At 47.6% G+C, this 21,742-nt stretch overlaps 1 protein-coding gene across 2 annotated transcripts; it reads right to left on the bottom strand.

Annotated features, from left to right (window-relative positions):
- Window positions 1–1,581: 1,581 nt before the first annotated feature.
- On the bottom strand, window positions 1,582–21,639 carry HEPH (hephaestin). Of its 2 annotated transcripts, none has more exons than XM_030449450.1 (21): window positions 21,515–21,639; window positions 20,047–20,243; window positions 17,615–17,859; window positions 16,692–16,904; window positions 16,009–16,188; window positions 15,337–15,591; window positions 14,624–14,792; window positions 13,293–13,432; window positions 12,634–12,765; window positions 12,159–12,370; window positions 10,481–10,631; window positions 9,960–10,172; window positions 8,991–9,201; window positions 8,582–8,721; window positions 7,564–7,695; window positions 6,925–7,031; window positions 5,935–6,160; window positions 4,936–5,075; window positions 4,394–4,556; window positions 3,568–3,600; window positions 1,582–3,218 (listed from the first exon to the last, which is right to left on the bottom strand). In XM_030449450.1, the coding sequence occupies exons 2-21, from the start codon at window positions 20,205–20,207 to the stop codon at window positions 2,980–2,982; spliced, it is 3,462 nt and encodes a 1,153-aa protein (XP_030305310.1). In that variant the 5' UTR covers window positions 20,208–20,243; window positions 21,515–21,639; the 3' UTR covers window positions 1,582–2,979. The 2 variants fall into 2 exon arrangements, with proteins under 2 accessions (XP_030305310.1, XP_030305308.1); XM_030449448.1 differs by having other exon boundaries at window positions 21,468–21,635.
- Between the last annotated feature and the right edge of the window lie 103 nt (window positions 21,640–21,742).

The following is a 21,742-nucleotide window of genomic DNA, read 5'->3' as shown; positions in this document are numbered from 1 at the left end:
CTCAGCACCAGCTCTGCATGCTCCAGAGGGTTTGAAAAGCCCACCCAAATTACCCGTGCATCTCCCAGCCCATCAAGTCCCAACTATGGCAGTGGCACAGGTCAGTAAATGGTGGTGGGTAAACACCTAACCTGGGGTCACTGACTGCAGAATGAAACCCACCTCAAGAACACCAAAGCCCACGAGGTTTATAAAGAACACCTGCCAAGTAATAGATCTACTTTCCCCAAAATAGTAGCAAATTAACAAATTCATTTCCAAGACAAGCTGTGTTCAGGTTTTAACCCCACAAATGCTAATCTCCAGTAATAGCTGTTTCATCAGTAACATGTCTAGTCCTGCTGTTCCCAGACCACCAGAATAGTCTATGGCTAAATTCATCAGTTGTTTCTGAGATTAATGTTTCAGCAAGGCTGGTAACCTGTGTGTGCAGACTGCCTTATTCCTGTATTCCTTATGGGAATAAGCTTTTATCCCTGCTCAGATCCACCCTGGTTGTGATCCTGCAGCTCACCTTGCTGTGTCAGATAATTCTGCCGAGTTCCTGTCCCCAGGCAATACACACACACACACAGCTCTGGACTTACAGTCATTCCTTTGGTTTGCTGTGCCAGCAAAACTACAGCCCCTGTGAACAGTCCACATGGTGTTTATATATATTACAAAGCAGGCTGCATGTTAAGCCACGTGTTATTTAATTCAGAACCAAAGACTGCATTACACCTGAAAGGCATTTAAATTCTTTTGCTGACAATTAGCAGTGTTAGTCTGCTTTATGGTACACCTCAGGTTAATCTGACATTAATTAATAAGAAAGAAAAAAAAAGATCGTGTTCTATATTCCTATGTGCACATCCAAAAGGCACCTTCCTCTTGACTCCTGCATCCCTCACATCCATAGCAGGAGTACAAAGGAATGTCAGATGAACACTGACATGTCACAGGGACACAACTGTCCACCTGCTGAAGTAGCTTCGTGGTGATTGTGCCCATTACTGAGCAAGATGACACCACTAAGACAGCAATTTTCATCTCAGCCCTGCTGCAAACATCCAGCTGCTGCTATGTAAGTGAGCAACTCGGCCCTGCAGTCATCTAAGACAGCCTGAAGAGTGTGGGTAATTTAAACGGGCAAATGATCATCTAGGTAAACTTCTGAAAAGTTTATTGCATCTAACTGGGTCCTGGGAAGAGTAATACTAAACCTGCAGACAAAAAACACTACCTGAAGTGAACACAACAGGAAATATTAGCTGCTTCTTATATCTATCCCATAAAAAACCTGAAGATAAAACTGCCCCTAGAGAAGATGCCTCCTTGGTGGCCATCTGCCCATGAAGGAGCAGCACAAGCAGGATGCTGTGGGATGCTTGGGCACAAGGATCTCTGCCAAAGCAAACATACATCTGTTCACAGGCTCCAGCTCAGTCACTGGAGACGTGAAACATCTCTCCTCCTTGCACCCCCACTGCTGGGTGGAATTGCTTCCCACAGGGCATGGTCCTCTCCAAAAGAGCCACTCAGCTGAGGCCTCCTCTAGGCTGTGGGCTCAGGAGGGTCCCAGCTATAAGTTTTGGGGAAGAGACCTCCACCAGCGATGGCTCCACTTGGTCAAAAAACATTACACTGGATGAATTTTTGGCAGAAACTTTCTGCTTTCTTGAAGAAAGTAAATACATTTACAGTAACTCCTTGGTCTCAGTGGTTGATGGGGACATTTCTTGATCTACTTTTTCACAAGCCATCAGGGGGGGAAAAAATGAAAATATTTCCTGATTAGTTCTTACTTGTTGTGACAGCTTCTAAAATTCGCCCAGGACTGGGAAGCTTCTAAATCTCTGGTTTGCAAGAGCAGGTGAATGAGGGTTGATGATGAGCAAACAGCAGCCATGTTCAGAGCCTTCAACAGCTCTCCAGCTCCTCACCAGGCTTAATGACGTGCAATGAAAGGAAATTAATGAGCTTTGTCCCTGTTGCCAAAGGAAAGGGCAGCTGGAAATATGCAGGGACCCAACATGAACTGAGAGTGATTAAGCATGTTATAACTATTGTTCTGAATTAAATGGTGCTGCTATACCTAAACAGCCTACAGCAGTCCCTTGCAGCCATTTAGCAGGCTCTGCTTTAATTGCCTCTGAAAGCCATACAGAAAGGATTTCATTTATGCCCTTTCCAATATAAAAGCAGGGACAGAAATATGCAAGCACTAACCTGCATCCATTTAGGTAATGGGGACTGGGTGGGTGAGCTGGGAAGATAGGTATTTTATAGGGAACCCTTGGTGCTGGGCATGCAGGGCAACGTGACTGTGACGTGTAGGCACAGTGGCCATCCCAGAACAGCCACCACAGCCACAGGAAGCCCCGTGCCAAAGCCCACTGCCAAGAGCACAAGGCCATGGGTGAGGCTGTGGTGAGGCCCATGGTTCCTGGCAGAACTCTCTTACCCTGTGACATGACATGCACTGACTTTGCATCTGCCCAGTTACTCTTAAAAAGAAAACCAAACAAAGCAACAATCCAAATTAACATTTTCTTTTGTATTCTTAATTGATTCATAAAACAAAAAAAAAATTGATATTAATAACTTCGAAGACTCAGTTTCTTGGGAAAGAATTCCCAATTCAGCTCTGGCAATCGAGCAAGACTAGAATCTGGGATAAGCCAGCCTGCTGAGAAAGACCAAGTGGAGTTCTGAGAGAAGAAAATAGGGGAAATGTCTCTCCTCTTTCTTGGAGGAGAGCAGTAGTTTAGAGGGACCTATTTACTCTTGTTACTTGTTTTCGATCAGTTCAAAGGGTCTTCAGATCTTGCCTGGGCAGACTTCTTTACGGAGTACTGAGGGGGATATATGAAGAGGTGAAGGCTCCAGCTTCCCCTCCTTAGCTCCTAGAAGTTGAAGTGATGCCCCAAAATCTTTGCTATGGACAGTGATCCAGCCTCTGCTCCAAACATACAGCCTCAAGTTTTCACACAGTTTTTACAGCCCTGAATTCTTTTGAGACATGAGTTTGAATCCGTCATCCAGGATGGACCTCCGATTGCGCCTTAACTTCTTTTGTCTCTCCAGAGAGATGACCACTGCCAGGAGGACACAGGAGACCAGGAAGAGCACTGTTCCTGCAATGGCGAGACCAATGACTGTGGCCTCTACCTGCCCTTGAGCCACCTTAGCTCCAAAAAGCATGATCTGCTGCGACTCATCCTCAGCTGGCAGCTCTGTGAGACAAACAAATGGATAGTTCCAGTAAGAGCCAGAACTATCACAACTCAACAGTCATTGAAAGTCCAGGAAGGAAAGACAACTAATCTAAAGCACCCCTTGGGATTTGACTGAAAGGGATAAAAGGAATGACAGATAAACAAACCAGCCTGGAACCCTCCGTGGTGCTCCACCAGCAGCCTGGCCTCAGCCTAACAGGCTGCCAAGCTGGACAGAGGGGAGGCTGCAAGTGGTGTTTGTGCTCCTCCCCTCTCCTTGGTGCAGACCTCTACCCGGGCAGATCCAAGACCTCCCTTGCTCCTCTCCTCACACACACAGCATTTAGCAGCACAACACACACTGTACCTGTGCCGTAGTTTACAACTTCAAGCGATGGCTCTGAAAGGAAACAAAAAAGGGTGAGAAAGTGTTGGGCTGAGCAGGTAGTCCACAACACGGCACGTTTGTCATGGTTCAGATCCAGAGGCAGGATGGGTTTCTTCTGTCAGTGTTCTCCCTCCTCGCACCACACCTGTATTACCTGCTCCAAAAGCAGACCCACTCCAACTGCTCAACCCTTTATAGGAACCCTATGGGGAATAACAGCCCAACCCAAGGCTGAGCCCAGCTGGCAGGGTCACTTGTTCACCCCAGCCTGAGTAAGAAACAGAAGACCTGGACACTGTGCAAGGACAGTTCACAGAACATGGTGAGTTATCAGCTTGGGTTTTGTAACAAATCTAACACACAGCAACCTACAGGCTCCTATGATGGAAACTAACTCCATCACTGCTAAACCCAATACAGTGTCACTCACCCCTGAGCACCTTCCAGTACTTCCTGGTGAAATGAGAAGCCTTAGGATGCGCATTTAGAACACAGGTAATACTCTTAGTAAGAACAATTACTAGCTGATGGATGAACATTGCTTCTCAGACACAAGCTAAAATAAAACTCATGATAACAACACAGGCAATGTAAACTCCAGAAACCCATTTTTTACTAATTCCAGCTGCAGGAGTATCCTTCCATATTCAAAGGGATGATCTTAAATTAAGAGTACTTAAGTAATTAGCTGCTCATTTAACTGGTATGTAAAAGAACTGCAAGTGTCATGCAAACAGTCAAAATTGAGCAGTAGTAGTTAGTGCTGTTAGATGTTTCAGGGTAACAATCAGTGATCACTCCCTACCTGGTCTGGACAGGACTGTGAAAAGTATCTCCATGCCAGCATGGATATGATCAGACACATGACAGTGAAGCAGCCATGTCCCAGGGTTCCCAACCAACATCTCAACAATTTCAAAGGTTCCAGGGAACAGATCCACAACATCTGCTCTGTAGCTTTTGCCATTCTGTCAAAGGGGAGGGAGGCTGTTAGCATGCAGCACTCTGCATTTTTGCAGAAAGAAAATTCTGTCAGTGTCACTGGAGACCATGTCAGTATTACTGCAGTTTTTAAAAGCCCACAAAATAGATTTCAAAGAGCAGCTGCAGGGGTGCAGCTAGGAAAGAAACACTGCCTGGTAACTCCCAGTCCTGAGAAGGGTCAGCCAGACACAACAGCACAATACAGCACCTCAGTGAGGCCGAGTTGGAGGTGTAAAATCCAATGCCTTTCCTAGTTGGGTGAAGTCACTGTGAAGTCATTCAAGAAGTTCAAGTCCATCAGTTAAGCAACAGTGATGGTGTGGGTGGTCAGTATCTGCTTTACCATCAGGAGAATATTCTTACCTTATATATGAAGGTCTCAGCATGAAAATGGACTGTGTGGACATCAATCTCCTGACCCATTCCCAGCAGGTACCAGTTCACCCACTCACCCTGGAACATGGTCAGCCCAGGCAAGGTTGCATAGAGTCTCCCATTGATGGCTGTGTAATAAATAGAGCAGAAAAGTCTGTTACTGAAACAGTAAAGGTGCTGAACCATCTCAGCAGAGGAACATGCAGGGCAAGTTAGGTGCTACAAAGCTCATATAGCAACCCATGCATCAGCAGTTAGTGTCCTCCACATGACAGTCCCCCAAAAGTCTGGCAGTCTCTCTCCAGCTCAACTGCCTGTCCACTGTTAACAGGCAGGAAAAGCAGAGATTTGCATCCAAGGCCATGCCACAGTTCAGCTCAAATAAATCTCAAAAACTACCTCTTGCTGAAAACCTGCAGTCAGCCAGAAAAGGTGGTTGCCTCTAGAAGTCAAGAAGTGAAAATGGCCTTCTTAGCCCAGTGACAGGGAAATAGGTACATATCTACATACACATAATTCTCTGAACAATTTACTTGCTGAACAATGAACAGGGGTAAATCCTCCCAAGAGGCAACCCTGCCATTCTGTGTCTCATGCTGGCTGCACACATTACACGCTGATCACTTGGAAAACCACGAAGTGGCAGGACTTTATTTCATAATTAGCACAGCCATAAAGGACAGGGTTTTGTCTGCAAATGCAGGGAATAGACTGAAACAGCTAGTGAGCTGAACATGTTGGCACACATGTGGAAACTTTTGTGCTGAAATGACAACAGTGGGACCAAGACAGAAAGAGACATAATCCGTGGGCAGGAGCACCAGTGTTTTACTCCCAGATCTGCCATAGGCATTTTGTGCAGCCCGAAACAAACATTCAACTTCAGTGTGTTGGTTTTCCTAGCTATAACACTGGGTTAACAATTAAAACTTCAATGACAACTCTGTGCAGATAGTGATGGGGTCCCAGGTGCCCATTGGGCATTACCGTGCATTTTGTTGCTTTCCACAAATTTCTCATCCAGCAGGTTGATCTCCTTGTGATTGCCCTTACTGTATTGTTCCACATTTTCCTCCAAGTACCAGGACTGATTTTCATCAAAAACCAGGAAGAGCAGAGCAAACTCCCTCTTTGCATCCTTCCTGATCCCATCAGGTTTCAGTGCCCCTCTCCGGCAGACCTTCAGGGGTCCAATTAGACCGCTGTATATATCCTAATCAGAATAAAGGAGAAAACCTCTGAGGCAAGAATCTTCTCACCCTTCATTTTGTGTGAAGTTCTCTGCCTCTCAGGAACCAAATTTTCTTTTTTAAGTGGGGTGATGCAGGGAACAAATGCTGCTGCCAAGTAAGCACTCTCATCAGTGAACATCAGCTACCACTGCACAAGAACAGAGACTCTATAGATGCTCTTACAAATCTGAACCCAGAAGTCATTCGTATTAGTAGTATGAAAATGCTCTCTACTCTGTGACTGCAAAAGCTTCTTCAACTTGAGATAAAAAGGCAGCGAATTCTGAGCTGAATGCAATGGTTTATTGTAAGATCCTCCAGGCTGTTTCTCTGTGAAATCAGTGCTGTGACAATTGATCCTAGCAATGCTCAAAGCTTCCTGCTTTATCCACGGGGCTTAATTTTGGACAATTTCTGCCTTTTACATTAGTTCTATGGCTCTCATCAATAGAAACCACAACTGATGGGGAGATGTTCTCATATTCTATAAATAATTGAAGGAAGGTTAGTGTCAAGGAGACAGTGGAATTTTTATGAAGGTCTGTGTGAGGAAAAAATGAGGACAAATATCAGGGCAAATCTGGAGGATCTCCTCTCCTAGGAGAATGCTGGACATGTCACCAAGTGGTTCTTCTACCTCTCAGCTGGGCCAATCTCTAAAATGTATCCAGCTCACATTGTTTTCTAAAGGGGGTAAAAAAAAAATAGTCTAACTGGTCTCTTCTGGTTCTAATCTCTGTTTTACCTTTACTGGGTCCACCGTGGAGTAGTAGATCCAAGGAACACAGGCTGAGTCATTTGGCCCTGGACCAGATCTCTCAGGAACCTCCCATCTGTATGTCACAATGTTACCTGAATGACAGAGAAGCACCAGTGTGATACCACAAACCATCAGTTTGCTGAGCAGCACACAAAGCAAAACAAAATTAAGGAGATCTGCCTCCAAAGTGCAAATCCTGATTTAGTCAGACATTGCACCTTCCTCCCCACAAACACCAAAAAGCTGGAGGGAAGTTCCCTGCCCACAAGCAAAGCAGAGGGTTCATAGGACACACGGGTTTCACAGGACACACACTGTCTGTTATCAGCATAACTCTTATCTGCTGCCTTTGACACTGGACTTGACCAAGGAAGCTCCACTTCAGTACAGAAGAGTTTGTGCTACACTTATCCCAGAAGTCAGAGCAGAATATTAACTCCCTGGGCAGCCATTCCTACACAACTGGTATCACTAGAACAGCACTGAGCATGAAAAGGCCAGTTATTGTTCTGTTCCAGTTCTCTGCCAAAAGAAAACAAGTACACCCAAAGCTGCTGAAGGACACCAGCCCAGCTACAGCCCTGCAAGCCCATACAGGAACAACTGGAGGTAACAGTGACTTACCAGGGTTTGCTACCTGTGGCTCTCCCGTCCCCCTCTCCAGCACCCCGTGGGCATGAATGGAGTAGGGGCGTGTGGCATTGTTCTTGAACACAATATTGAGAATCTCTCCCACTTCTGCCCGCAGAAAAGGACCTTGAGACAGGAAGAATGTACTCTGTGACTAACAGACTGTCAGTGTATCTCCTGAGGATAGCCCCACCTTTCTCTCATCATCTTCTCTCCAGACATACTCCCTTTTAATATATATGATGTTCCCCTCCCTCTTCTCTACCATATTTCTACCTCCCCAAAAGAGAACCAGAGGTCAGAGCCAATTTCAGGAAGTCTTAGAAAACCCAATCGAGTTCCACAGTGAGGGAAATGAAATGTGCCAAGCATTTTAACTGTGCCCAGTACAGCTAAGCCTTTATTTCTGAACATTGCTATGTTAAATTTCAGAGTCTTGATCATGCCTTGTTACTGGTTTCAAAAAACGTGGCAATATTCAATGTGGCCTGTCGTAAATCAGAGCTGCAGCCTGTTTTGAACAGCATACACTGCCTCAGCCTTGCTTCTCTGGCACCACTGACAGTCCTGGATTCACAACACAGAGCCAAGTCTTCAGACTTCCACCAGACATTGTCATGTGCTCCTCCACTTCCCAAGATCTGCCTGCTTTTGCCCCAAGAGCAACAACATTTCTGTCACAGCTGCAGATTTTAACCTACATCTTTCAGATTGGTCTCTTGAAGTCAGGAGTTATTCCTGTTCTACAGTCAGAGAAATGCAGTAGTGAAAAAGGCTTTGCCTGAGACGTGACGGAATGCAGGCACCAAGACAGGCAGGAGAACTCAGTCTTTACTACAAAGCCCCTCTTTCCTGCTCTCTGCAAAGCTGGTCTGAACATCTCACCTGCATACACAGCAGATGCCTATATGTCTAGGAGGTCTTTAGATGACAGCCCCTAGCCACTGAAGCTCAATAGTCCAAGTCCCATTGCTGTGTGAGTGGAAGAGGTGCCCTCTGCATGAATCCTTACCTAGTATCCCCAGGTGCTCGTCACCATTTGTCCTGGCCTTGGGGGTCTGGAAGGTCCCATCAGTGTACTCCCTGTACACTGCTTTCTTGTACTTGGAGCCAAGCAGCCCGTTCTCGTTGCTCAAAAATACATCGGCATAGCTGAGAAATGCAGAATGAATGTTGAGATATTGCTCAGAGGCAATAAACATCTAACACATGGCAGGGGGTCACTAGCTGAATGGCTTTCCCAGAGATCAGCTTGGGCTGCACAGGTTGGCGCAGTGACACGGGGGGGCTGCAGCTCCCATCACCAGCACCACCAGCAGTGGCATGTGCTTCATGTCACTAGATGGCCAAGGTTCCCAACAGCCCCAAGGTTCCAGGGTCCCAAGGTGACTCTGCCAAAGGTTTCCCCAGCAGAGCTCTACCTCTCAGCAGAATGGTTGTGCCGTTCCCTCTCCCAGCCCCGGTCGGGCGCGTAGTCCCACACCACCTCCTCCGCAGCCAGGTAGTAGGTCCGCACCCCCTGGTACTGAGGGGCAGGAGCAGGATCCCTTTCTCCACACTTGGACACCAGGTAGCGTTCCCTCATGCCAGCCTGGTAGTGGTTGCTTGTCTGGCAGTATATCTCAAACACCCCTGAGGGAGGCAGCATGAACAAGGAAATCAGACCCTTGAAAGATCCTGGGAAGCAGCTGCGTCCCACGCAGAGCTGGGGAGCTGTGTTTATCAGGGTGTTTGTTTAGGGAGCTCAGTTGCCACAGGCAGAGATTAAAAGGGATTGTTAGACAAACCAAGCAGGAATTGCACAACGAAGTCCTACATAAAAAACATCTCAGGAGGCTTTCTTACATAATAACCAGCTCTCTAGACATGAAAAAACCACAAAACAACAAAGTGACATAACTGTGCTGCCACTGCTGAGAGCAGGGTAAGATTTAGCCTGTGAGTGCCAATGAGGAGACAGCTGGCAGCCAAGGCCATCAGAGTGTGTGAATGAGAAGTGGTATTGTGTGCCTCTCCCACAAACTAGGAAGACCAGGGCCTATTAGGAACGTCACAAGCCGAGAACGGGGGAGTTAAGCTCCAGCAACATTCTGCTGCCATGTTCCAAATGTTATGTTTGCACATTTCCATGGGTCATAGGCACCAGTGTCCATAGGGGATTTTGGCACAAATAACAGCAAGTGTCAGCCTAGAGAATCAGTCTGGGACAAGATCCTGCATCTCTTGTTCCTGTCCAGAAACAGATGCAAGGACAGGAGCTCCCTCTTATAAATGCAACCAAACAGGCTCTAAAGCACACTTATCCTCTAAGAGGATAAAGAATCAGCCACAGGAGCAAACACTGCAACAGGAGACCTTCCGGCTGCTAAGTGAGACGTGCAGGCACTTACCCCTGTTATCAGGTTGCATGAAGGCAGTAGCAAATGTGTGAGGGAAGAGATTGGTTGAATCTTTCCGCATCCCGTTCATCTGCAGTGTGTTTCCCTGAAACACAGCTCCGTGTACATCTGCTTCACTGCCCAAGCCCAGAAGGTGCCAGGACACATTGTCTCCTTCACACACATTCAGCCCAGGCAAGTTACCAAACATAAATCCATTGATGGCTGCAAATAAGTAAACAGTTAACTCCCTGCAGGTAGGTATTGGCTGAGAGATTCATCTCATGCATATACTCTGACAGGGCAGGCCTGACAGTGGAAGGGTAGCTCGCTTGTAATTCACTCTTGAATATGCTCAGGACATGCTTCCTTAGACATCTGTGCTGCCTGTCCCACATCCCACTCCCTGCCTCTACCCTCCCTTCATTTCAGCCATCCCAACCGCACCCACCGCAGCCTCCAGCTCAGGCTGTAGCTGATCACTGCCCCGTGTTTTGCAGGTTCCCCCTGCTGCATGCAGAAGAGCATCATACCATGCATCCTATTTGATTCCTCGAAGCCATCATCCTTTTTCACAGCAGTCTCTTCCACTCTCAAAAAGTACTTTATGTTTGCATTTAAATACCAGCTGAGGTTCTCATCAAACACGCTGAAGAGAAGGTAAAATTCCTTGTCGATCCCTTTCTAAGATAGAATCATAATGGTTGTTATTTTTTTAAAATGCACCTAGTAACTATCTTTAGAGTGAAAGCTAGTGTGCTGGCTCTCACGTTCCCCTATACATTAAAACTTGGCTCACTGAGGGCCAGAGCTCTGTCCTTTACTCAGGTTGAATGTTCCTCTCTTGTCCCCCCAGCAGCACCACTTGTGGTTTTTTCCATGATATTTCTCATGAGTCAAGTGACTAAAATGCAGCCCAGGACATGAAATCTTTGCCTCTTTGCCCCACCACCCCTGAGCTCACTCAGGTGGAGGTTTCACTGCCAGGATGGATTAGAGATCAGAGCCCATAGCCCATGGCTATCTCACACCCCTCCTCTCTGCCGCCACAGACCTGAACTGAGGATTTTTTATTACCCCAAGGCCCTAAAAACATTAATTCTCCTAAGAAATGCATTCCAAAGCACAGTGTGTTTCCCCAGTAAAAGAACATCCCACTGTTGTCCAGAATCTCACTCGTAAGGGTGCCTGAGAAGTGAGGGTGATTCTGCACCCTAGAAACATAGAATGTGCTGAGTTGGAAGGGACCCATATGGATCAAGTCCAACTCCTGTCCCTGTGTAGGGCACCCCAAGAATCACACCATGTGCATGAGAGCATCATTCAAACCCTTCTTGAACTCAGGCAGGCTTGGTACCATAACTACTTCCCTAGGGAGCCTGTTCCACTGCTTCCCAGTTAAGCATTCACTAAAGGGTTGCCTAAGAATGTGGAGCCAGAATTGCAACCCCAGGTGATTTTTACCTCTCCAAACAAGTCTGCCTCTGTTTTGGTTACACCCTTTCAATACCTGCAAATGTTTTACCATTACCACAGCTCCTCCCTAGTGGGCTGTATATATTCACAATCCTCTGCTCAGAAGTTCCACATCTCCACCCTGTGACATTCCGATCTCTTCTGCCCTCCTAATTTAGTCACACAGTACCACAGCTGAAAGCAAACTCCTCTGGGGAGGCTCTAGAGGCAGCTGCTCAGGCTCACCAGCCACTCCTTGGCCCCTTCTCAGGCAGGGAGGATAGCACCCAGTTGTTTTCCTGTTTTTCACAATAAGGCTCTGCTAATCTATCTTGCACTTCATCAGCATAATAATTTACTGACTTCCCTAGGCTTACTACCATGGGTAGAGTACCCTTGAATGAAATTTCAAGAGCAAGTTCTGGTTGCCCCTCATATTTCATCTCTTCTGTCAAAAGCATAAAGAACAGCATGAATTTGAACATATTTTTTGTAGTCAGGTCTGCTTGAAAATTAACTGATCTTGAAGTAACCCAAACCTCAAAGCATTGTATCACTCAGGTAAACCACCTTTTCATTCCCACCAGAGACCTTGGCACCAGCTGTCCCAACATCAACCTGCCTCATGGCTTTGATTCAATTTCCTGGTCTCACACTATTGTAAGTTTGCTGTTACATTCCTTCATGATTGGATGATGTTTCCTTTCTCTACAAAAAAACAACCTGGTAAGAGCATGTCAGGAAAATCCCTTTTACCTGTTTGTTGTTGTCATCCAACGTGCCCTGCTTGCAGATGACCAGAGGCCCTACTAATCCTGAACTGGGGTCTTTGATGGGGTTGACAGCAGAGCTGTACATCCAGGTCAGGCAGGGAGGGTCACTGCCCAGGGGCCCCACGTGCTTCGGCACAGTCCAGTGGTACGTGAAGTTGTGCATTGGGGCAACAGAAACCCCATTCTGCAACAGACCTTTAAAAGAGATTGGCATGGGTATTCCTAAAGTCCTTGCACACATTTGCTTGCATGTCCTCACCAGCTATGTATCTACTGGGCTTTACTTCACTCATGTCACTGAAATACTCAGCATCTCAGACCAAGCTGTCTCCCACCCAGCACGACATCCAACCCTCCCTGGCTGCAGAAACTCCCCAGCTCAGAGGAGGTTTGGGCTCTGGAGCTCCACCAGCAGCATTAGCATTGAACAATTCATAAAAGAAAAGGGAGGCACAAACCATCATGGTACCACATTCCTTCCCATGCCTTCCCATAGGACACTCCATGAGGCTGGATGCTGAAAGGCCAAGAGGCTTTGTTAACAAATGTCACCAGGATGGTGTCTCCAACCTCGGCTTTGATCACTGGACCTACACAGAGAGCAGAGAGAGCATGTCACCAACAGAGCAACCAGAACCACACCTACATGCTTCTACCACATAGGTCATCCATTTGTCTCTGCAGGCTCCCCATTTTCTTCTCTCATCTTTCTTCCCCACACACCCCGTTACCTGGCCATAACAGAGCGAGTGTCCACTCAGGAGTGGAAGCTTTCTCTCTAAAAGTAGGGTTTGTAGCATGCCTTGAGGATGCTCATTCAAAAAGACATCACCAGTGGCTATTACTGACACACATTTAGCACTAGCAATAAGGACTATGCTGAGTGCCCCAGCCCTTATTACTGAAGACTGTCCCAGCAGAAAGTGATTTTGTCTATTCCACCATTCCAGGCCCCTGGTCTGTCCCCTCACTTGTAAGGGTAACTGCAGTGAAATACCCTCTGTGCCACACACTGCACCACAGAACAGAGGGACAGGTACAGCCCACAGGTACTGCTGACAGCAGCATAGCTTCCCCTGACACTGTGAGAGGATTTGTGTTGCTGGAGGATTCCTACCAAGTATCCCAAGGTGTTTCTCTTCTTCTGATGGCTGCTTTTCCTCCCGGAAGCTCTCATCAGTATACTCCACATACTTTGCCTTCCAATAGACTCCCCCAATTCGGTAGCTGCTGCGCTTGAAGAACTGCTCAGCAGGGCTCAATGCAAAAAGCAAGTGTCAGGTCATTTCTGTGAAAATCAGTCCTCTTCTTCCCCTGCTCTTTCCCCCACACCCCTGGCAATGCCACCAGCATCTTCAAATCAAGCAGCTTTTCAAACAAGTATGGCATCCCTGGTGCCATAACAGCTTGTCTCTGTGAAGCTTTTTCATCCTACAGACTCATCTCCCCACTTTGTTCAGGGAGCACCCCTGGCACACAGCCCTCTCCCAGCCAGCAGAGGTGGGTGTGATGGCACCAGCATCTCTGCACAAGGTGAGCAAAGAGGACAGTGAACAGAACTGCAGCACAGCAAATGGAAAGACAGGGCTAAAACATGGAGCTCTTCAGAGCCCAGCAGACAACTGCAATCATAATCAAAAAACAGCCCATACAACAGCTGTAAAGAGATCTCTATCTCCTCTGCCACCACCCTCTCCAAGCACACAGATAAGACAAAGCATGCCTTGCAGGAGAGGCCAGCTCATGGGTCTAAGGAGCTTTTGGTGATAAGGTCTGGTTGAGAGTTGCTGCGTGGCTCTGGTAAATCATTAACCACTCTGCATTCCTGCTTCTCCATCTGGAAGAGGCATATCCTCTCCAACAGCTTCCCAGGAAAGGGAATGGAGGGTGAGGAATGTCTTTGTTTCAGTTAGCCAAAGCCTAATAGGAAGCCACTCACCAGCTGCTGTCACAACCATCTGACACGTGGGATGGAAGGCTGTCATTGAGAGCACTGCATTTGATTTCCTAGAAACTGCCTGCTGCAACAAGGCTATGTTGAACATGTCTGCAGACTAGCTCTGCCACCCCGTGTCTGCTGCAAGATCTGCTTTCTTAACAGTTCATCAAATACACAGCCTGTAGGCCAGGGTCAGTGAGCAGAAATGAAGCCCAGAGACCAACATGGCAGCTCATGTTCTACCTGTGTCTCTGGTGTCTGCAGGCAAGGCAGTGAAACACAGCACACTTCCACATGAAGTCCCCCAAGGTACCCAGTACTGCCCTCAGTATAGTCTAGCTACAGCAGCCTACATTTCCAGATGGGCTGCCTCATTGTCCCAGAAAACATACACCATGTGAATTGCAGGCTATTATTTTGATAAGAAATTCCCCATTTTCCTTAGCAGCCTCCCCGACACAGACTAGAGACCCCCAAGCACTGTCTGAAATCAGCAGCCTCTGCCTTACCTGCCTGCCTCACTCAGCTGTTTCCCACTGTTCTGGTCCAGCCCCGAGGGCCCGTAGTCCCACTGCACTTCCTTTGCAGCTATGAAGTATCTCCGAACTCTCCCTTCCAGGGTGGGTGCCAGAGCTTGCTGAGAACAGGGCCGGACTTCATAGACTGCAGCCATCCCAGCTGTGGCAGACAAGGTGGAGAACATCACTACCTAACCCCTCTCAGCCAGTTTGACCAGGCAAAGAACACAGTCCCACCTTCCCAGCAGTTCCTACCAGTGCCACCTTCCTTCCCTCTGTTCTCCCAGAAGGCACATGGCTGGGAGAACAGCATCAGGTGGCTCCCATGGCAAGGAGTTTTTTGAGATAGTGAGCAGAGCTTCTTCCCTTAGATGTTGTATGCTATGGAAGGATGGACAGAGAGCAAACAGAGGTTGCCCTTAGACATGCCATGCAGGGACTGGAGCTCTCAGGGTACTGCCTCAGCTGAGCTTCCAGCTGTACCAAACTCACTGATCAATGTGGAACACCATGCACTGGTACCAGTCACATTGATAATCAATCCATCCCAACAAGACAAGGAATCAACCCCTTGATCTAGGGACATTTTTAGTGGGAATGCTGCCCAAGGCACTGTCTCCTCTACTACACTGTACAGCATGGGACCACAGTAGGAGAAAAGAAGAGGCCACATGGTGCAATAAATAGTCCAACCTCTGCCTTACCGTGTATGTGATCATTGATCTGACAGCTCAGAAGCCATCTCCCAGGGTTATGGGGGACCATATCTGCTGTAACAAAAGTGGCTGGGAAGAGGCTGACCACATCTGTCCTATGGCCTCGAACATTGAGTGTTTCTCCGTGGAAGTAGGCTGTATGAATATCAATTTCATTGCCCATCCCGAAGAGATGCCACGAAACATAATCTCCAGTACACATTGTCACCTCAGGGAGGTTCCCAAACACATAACCATTAATAGCTGCAAAACCAAGCAAGTCAAAATCAAAGATTAGAAAAGGGCCCTTCAGAGCTTCTGCCAGCAGGCCACACAGTACAGATATATGTTGAGGATGGACCTAACCAGAACTCATCCTCTTTGTTCTGAGAGCCCAGCTCCACATGTCATCCCTAACACGAGCTGCATGCAAGATCTTCTAACAATTAGCAAAGGCTCACTCAAGCCAAAGATCACATTAAAAATAACACTTTTTTTTCTGGAGTTGTTGTACCCTCCCTGTGATAGTTTGCTCAACACATGATCTCAGAGCTTGCTGCCTCCCTTCTCCCCTCTGCCCATACCCTGGCACACAGCAGAAAACACATTTGAAGGTACCAGAGCCCCGACACCCCTGGAGCAGCTGGGCAGAGTCATTGGCTTCACAAAGGTGGCACTGACCATGCATTTTGTTGCTCTCTTGGAATTCCTCATCTTCTTTGTCTACAGAGCCCGGATCTGAGCAGAACAACGCTATGTTCTCATCCAAGTACCAGCTCAGGTTCTCATCCACCACACTGAACATCAGAAAGAAATCAATGTCCACATCCTGGCGCCTTTGAGAACTGCCAGTCAGTACTCCTAGGGTAAAAGAAAGTGTGAATGAACACTCACCATGCAGAAAGGCAGGAATCACTCAAGGGAATCTATCACCAATAGAGCAGTAACTCTCTAACACACCAGTCAGAGACAGAGGCTTTCCCCACCATCCTACCACAGTTCGTTCTTTTCTAACATACCCCTGCTAACACACCTTTAGTCTTCTTACTCCTGCTGAAGTCACCAGGCTCAGTTTTAAAACACTAACCAGGTCTTCGACAAGAGTCCTGCTTTTTACATGGATTCAAACAGCTCTCTCAGATCAAGAGGCCCCCAAGCTCACCTGTCCAGCCACTCAGAGATAAAGAGAATGTAATAACCAGCAAGAACACTGACACTGTCTTCTCCAGTCATGCTGCGTTTTCTCATGAAACTGGGAACTGACCCCCTCAGCCTATCTCCTCATCTGTCCTTCTTCAAGTCACAAAAAAAGCCTTCACAGTATGAAACTTAAGCCCTCAGCTGCTTTCTCTTGGAGTTTTCACCTTTTCTGCAGGTAAGTAATGGCCCAATTAGTCCAGATGCAATGTCCTTTGGTGCATCAATATGAGAGTGGTAGATCCAGGTCAAGCAGTTTGGGTCATCAGCAGTTGGACTGTGATCTTCAGGGACAGTCCAAGTATAGGTGTAATTCCCTCCTGGGAAAACAGCATCATCCTTCTTCTGCTCCTGAGGGGACATATCGGGGTACAGGGATCCTAGAACAATTGAGCAATCACAACATCCATTCAAGAAGAGCAGAGATGTCCACATGTGTAACCTTACACTGAGCTGCTCTCACTCAGTGGAGAGCTGCAAGTAAATACTTCAGTAGCAGATTCCAGGGCGAGACTCACCAGCCCCAGGCTGAAACAGTGTTTAATCATAGCCTTAAAGAGAAACTGAGGCACAGAGCCACTGTAAGGCAACTTGTCCAGTAAATGGGTCAGCACAGTGTCAGGAAAATTATTCCCATTCTGCCAGCTGCTACTTTGCCTTCATTTCTGTGATGTGCCACAGTCAGCCCCTCTGAAGCCTCCAGGACTGCTTCAAGCAGTTGATCTTTGGTCTCACCATTCACCATCCCTGTGAACTCCCTGAAGCTCATCACACACAACCCACTTAAGACTACAGCATTCCAAATAATGAATATAAAACTCTTTTCCTTCTGCACCACTCTTCCAAAAGCAAGGTTGGGAGGTTCTGCTAAACTCCAGCAATCTGGGCCATGCACTCTAGTGCCCAGGCCAGGAAACTTTTCCCAGATCCATGAACCTGCTAACCCAGCACCAGGTTTCAATAAACACCCGAGTGCAGGGTCTTGACAGCAATACAGCTTTGGGATAACCAAGTCTGTGGTTTTACAGACATGTCTCATCAGTTCCCAGTGAGAAAAAATCTGTCTCCTTTATGGCAGTGGCTCATTTACCTTCAGAGTCCTTCTCGTAGAACACACCATGAGGATGGATTGTATATGGTCGACTAGCAAAATTTTTTAGGTGTACTTTAATGGTATCCCCCACTTCTGCTCGGACGACAGGTCCAAGGAACCCCAGCCAGCCAGGTTTGGGAACCTCAGTGGTGTATGTGGAGTCTGTGTATTGCTTATAGACAGATTTCTTGTAGGTGCTTCCCACCCTGTCTTTGCCAGGCTGGAGGAATGCAGAGGCCTTTCTGTTCAAGCAGAAAAGGAAAATGCACCATGAGTTATGTGGTCAGTAAAACAACGACAATGACACACAGCTCCCCCAGGTAAGCCTGAAAGCTTTGGCATCCCAGAGGACTGCCCTCCTCTACCCCAGCAGGCTCTAAGACACCCAGGATGTCCTCCTTCCACAGCTCAGAATGGGCAACTGGCAGCACTGGCTGCTCCACTTCTCTGCTTTCTGAAACAAGGGGGCACAACAGCACACCAGGAGCCAGGTGAGCCAAGGACCACAGCCAGACACCTGCCACTGCCCCCTGCCCCTGCATGAGCAGGGACACTGCACACCCCAACTGCACAGGCAAGGAGAGGGAAGGCTGGTGCTGCTCTGACAGTCATGGGTGGATGACACAGAGAAGACCAAAGCCCTTCATGTGCCTGCTTCAGCCTTCACTGGGCTCTTAGGAACTCACTTCAGAACCTCAGTGGCATTTGCACCTAAATCACAAGGGGCTGCTTGGGTGAATATCCTGAGCTCTCTGACTAAAATTCACAGTCAAAAAGAGGATTTTCTGCTTAATTCTGAATTACTTGCAAAATGGCAGGCAAGTCAGGAGGGTGTGTACCCAGAACATAATCAGGTTCCAGAGTTAAAACCTCATATAGGTGCTAAAGTTCAACTCATGAGTATATTTGCTCTTTATGGCTAATTCTTCATAGATAACAGATGAATCATGGTCAAGGTATTAGCAGGATTGGCTTAAATGAGAGCTGAGGTTACTCCCCTCCTTCTCACCTAGTATCTATCACCCTGCAGGAACGTAAGTGCCCTAAAATACAGGCAAACTCCAACATGTATCTTCAGATGAACATCTGAGACCAAAACATTAAGCATTGCCCTTGCCATGCAACACTGTGAAGGGCTGGGCTCTAGCTATACAATCTAGAGCTCATCCCTTGGCAAATTTATCTCTCCAGCTACTATAAGAACAAAGAGTTCACAGATAATTCACACTTCATTTTGCAGGTCTGCCTCTTTTTTTCCTCCACATAGTCCATTTCCTCCCAATAAAAACAGAAATTCTTCAAGTATTTTTCTACCTTCATAATTCATACTGATGTCACATCATTTTCTTATTGGTAGCAATTTGATTTCTGCAGTCACTATACAAAGAAGTCCATTAGCTAATTGCTCACAGTGACAGAACAGTTTTTAAATTGCTTTTAAGCTTAATGACCTTGAACTTCATTTCCTCCTCTTTGTGTATTATGTGAGAAAGCAAACAACCCACTGCATTTGTTATCATTGCAGAAGTCAGAAATAATATCTTTATTAATTCTGAATTTTAGGGGGTTTCTTTTTCCATGAACTAATTCACATCTATTCAGCATTTCCAGGGGGACAGACCTTGGCGATTTTCCTGTGAACCCCTCCAACTCCCACTGGGCTGTTTCTGAAAGGTACGTATAGACCCAAGTGCATTTATTATGGAGGCATAAATGACTGAGAGGAGGTCAAGAAATACATGTTATTTGACATAGAAAAAATGCAGCAGGAGGGAAGCATAAACACCTTTAAAAAGCTGTGGAAACCTATGCAAAATAAAAGACACACACACACAAAAAAACTAAACAGAAAACCAAAATCCACCCAAGCAAGAAAAAAACACCCAAGAAAAATGCTTGGTGTTTTGAAAGCTAAAACTAAAATCTGTTTTTGTAATGACTCAGAGTTATTGCAGTTGCCAGGGTTCTTTTGCAACAAAAACATTTTCCAAACAACCCCTAAAATTTCATGCAGGAAGTTCCATTAAGTCTAAGGCTTGAAATTCCATTTAAACACAAACAAGCTGGCTCTGTAAAGACAAGTCATCACCCCTCACGATACACAAGCTGATCACCAGCTGGAACTAAGGAAAATGAAACCCAAGGGTAGAGCATTGCACAATCTGTTCTATCACAGAGTGCTTGTGCCTCCCTCCAGCCTCTGGGCCCTTCTCACTGGATGCTCCATTAAAATGGACCTTCATTTTCCCACTGAGACAGTTTTTATGTTCCAACAATAGAGCAAGCTAACCATTAAGCCCATAAAGATCAGACATAGCAGATCGTGTCTCTTGCTTACTTAGATGCCCCAGAACACTTGCCTGAAATTACCCATAAAATGACTATTTTTAAGCCAGTACCAGACCAAATTGTTATGGAATGAAACGTACGGGTTCTGTGTGATGCTCTGGTTGGCAAGCACATTCTTCCCTGTGGGAGCATAGTTCCAGTCCACCTCACGGATCCCCAGGTAATAGACTCGGGTGACACCTTCAGCAAATGCAGGTGGCAGCAGGAGGATGTAAAGCAGCAACAACCAAACCAACCCCATCACTGCCTGAAGCAAAGGCTCTTTTGGAGGTTACACCTGTTTGGGAGAATAGGAAAAGAAAGGCAATGAAACAAAAGCAGGATCTGACCTGGTTGAAGGTACTGGTTGTTTTGAGAGGGTGTGAAGGAACACATTCCCTGCTCTTGCTGCTCCAGCAGCCAGGGCTGTGCATGTGGAATGCCCACACTGGCCACTCACTGTGTGGCAAGGAAGAGGTTTCAAAGCAAGGAGCTTGGAAAGCTGTGCTGTTTCATACACACACACACTCCTTAACAGCACAGGCAGTGCTGACAGACACGGGGAAAGAGAAAGCCACCATCTCCCAGGCCCAGCCCTCCCATGCTGCTGGCACATACCCTGTGGGGTATCCCAGCCCCGGGGACCCTTCTGGCCAGGGCAGGCCAAGGTGTCAGGAGCAGCTCTGCAGGGGAAGTGATCCCCATGCGGGGCAGCCATGCCCCAGGGCTGGCAGCAGCTGAGCTGGTTCCCTGGCCTCCTGCCCAAGTGGTGTTTGCATACCAAGCAATCTCAAACCCTCAGAAAGAGCAAGGCTTAGACTTTATCCCAAGGGAGAACAGCAGCTCCTAAAGCTGGTAGTGGAAAATATCTCCTGAGACAGATCCCTGCTGTGCCAGCCCTGCCCACTCCCCACAGCAGGACACTCATCAGGCACATCAGACCCCAGGGATCCAAACGCCTTGGGAAGGTGCTCTGGCCTTGGAAAAAAACCAAGGACAAAGTCTTCGGGACAGAAGTCCTGTCTAGACCTCGGGCTGGGGTCTGAAGGTGACACTGCACGTACTGCTGGGGGCATTTTGGGAAAGAGCAAAGCGAAATCACTCAGCAGGACGGGCTGGCTCTCTTCTCACGGTGTCACTACAGGGACTGATCATCCCTCTACTCGTGCGAGGCAAGGGAAGCACACAAACTGAACTTCTTCTCTAAAAAAGTTATTTTTCTCTGAAATGCATGCCTTGATTAAGAAAAAGCCACCGACCCAACCTTGGCATTACATTCATCGATGATCCCTGACACTTTATAGTTGGAACCTTACTCCCAGGACTCCCCTTTGCCGATTCATCAAGTTGATAGGACACAGAAAATCAGATTTCAGACAACTTGGTCGCCAGAAAACTTTGTTTTACCCCGGCAGCCCGCGGGGGTCTCTCCCGATACCGGCCCGCAGAGAGACCACGGCCCGAGACAGAGGTGAGGAAACAAGAAGCGTCAGAGGAGCGGAGGACCCGTGTCAGCCCTTACCTGCGGAGCGGGGCCGGGGCTCAGCCGGGAGACATCCCGGGCGGTACCTGCGGAGCGGGGATGCGCAAGGGCCGGGGCGGGGGACAAAGTCCGGGCTGTAAAACGGGGCGCAGCCGCCGCTCCCGCGGGCAGGCCCCCGCCCCAGGGCCCCGCTCAGGAGGGCCGGGCTGCTCCGCACCTCTCCGGGGCCGCGTCCCGCCCTCACCCCGGCCCGGCCCCGCTAACCCTCCCCGGGCCAACGCGGCGGCGGCCCCTTTAAGAGTAACGTCACCGGG

The sequence above is a fragment of the Calypte anna genome, chromosome 4 (genome assembly GCF_003957555.1).
Source record: "Calypte anna isolate BGI_N300 chromosome 4, bCalAnn1_v1.p, whole genome shotgun sequence".
NCBI lineage: Eukaryota > Metazoa > Chordata > Aves > Apodiformes > Trochilidae > Calypte > Calypte anna.
Note: the sequence above shows the minus strand (reverse complement) of the source record. Positions and strands in the feature narration are given on the sequence as shown.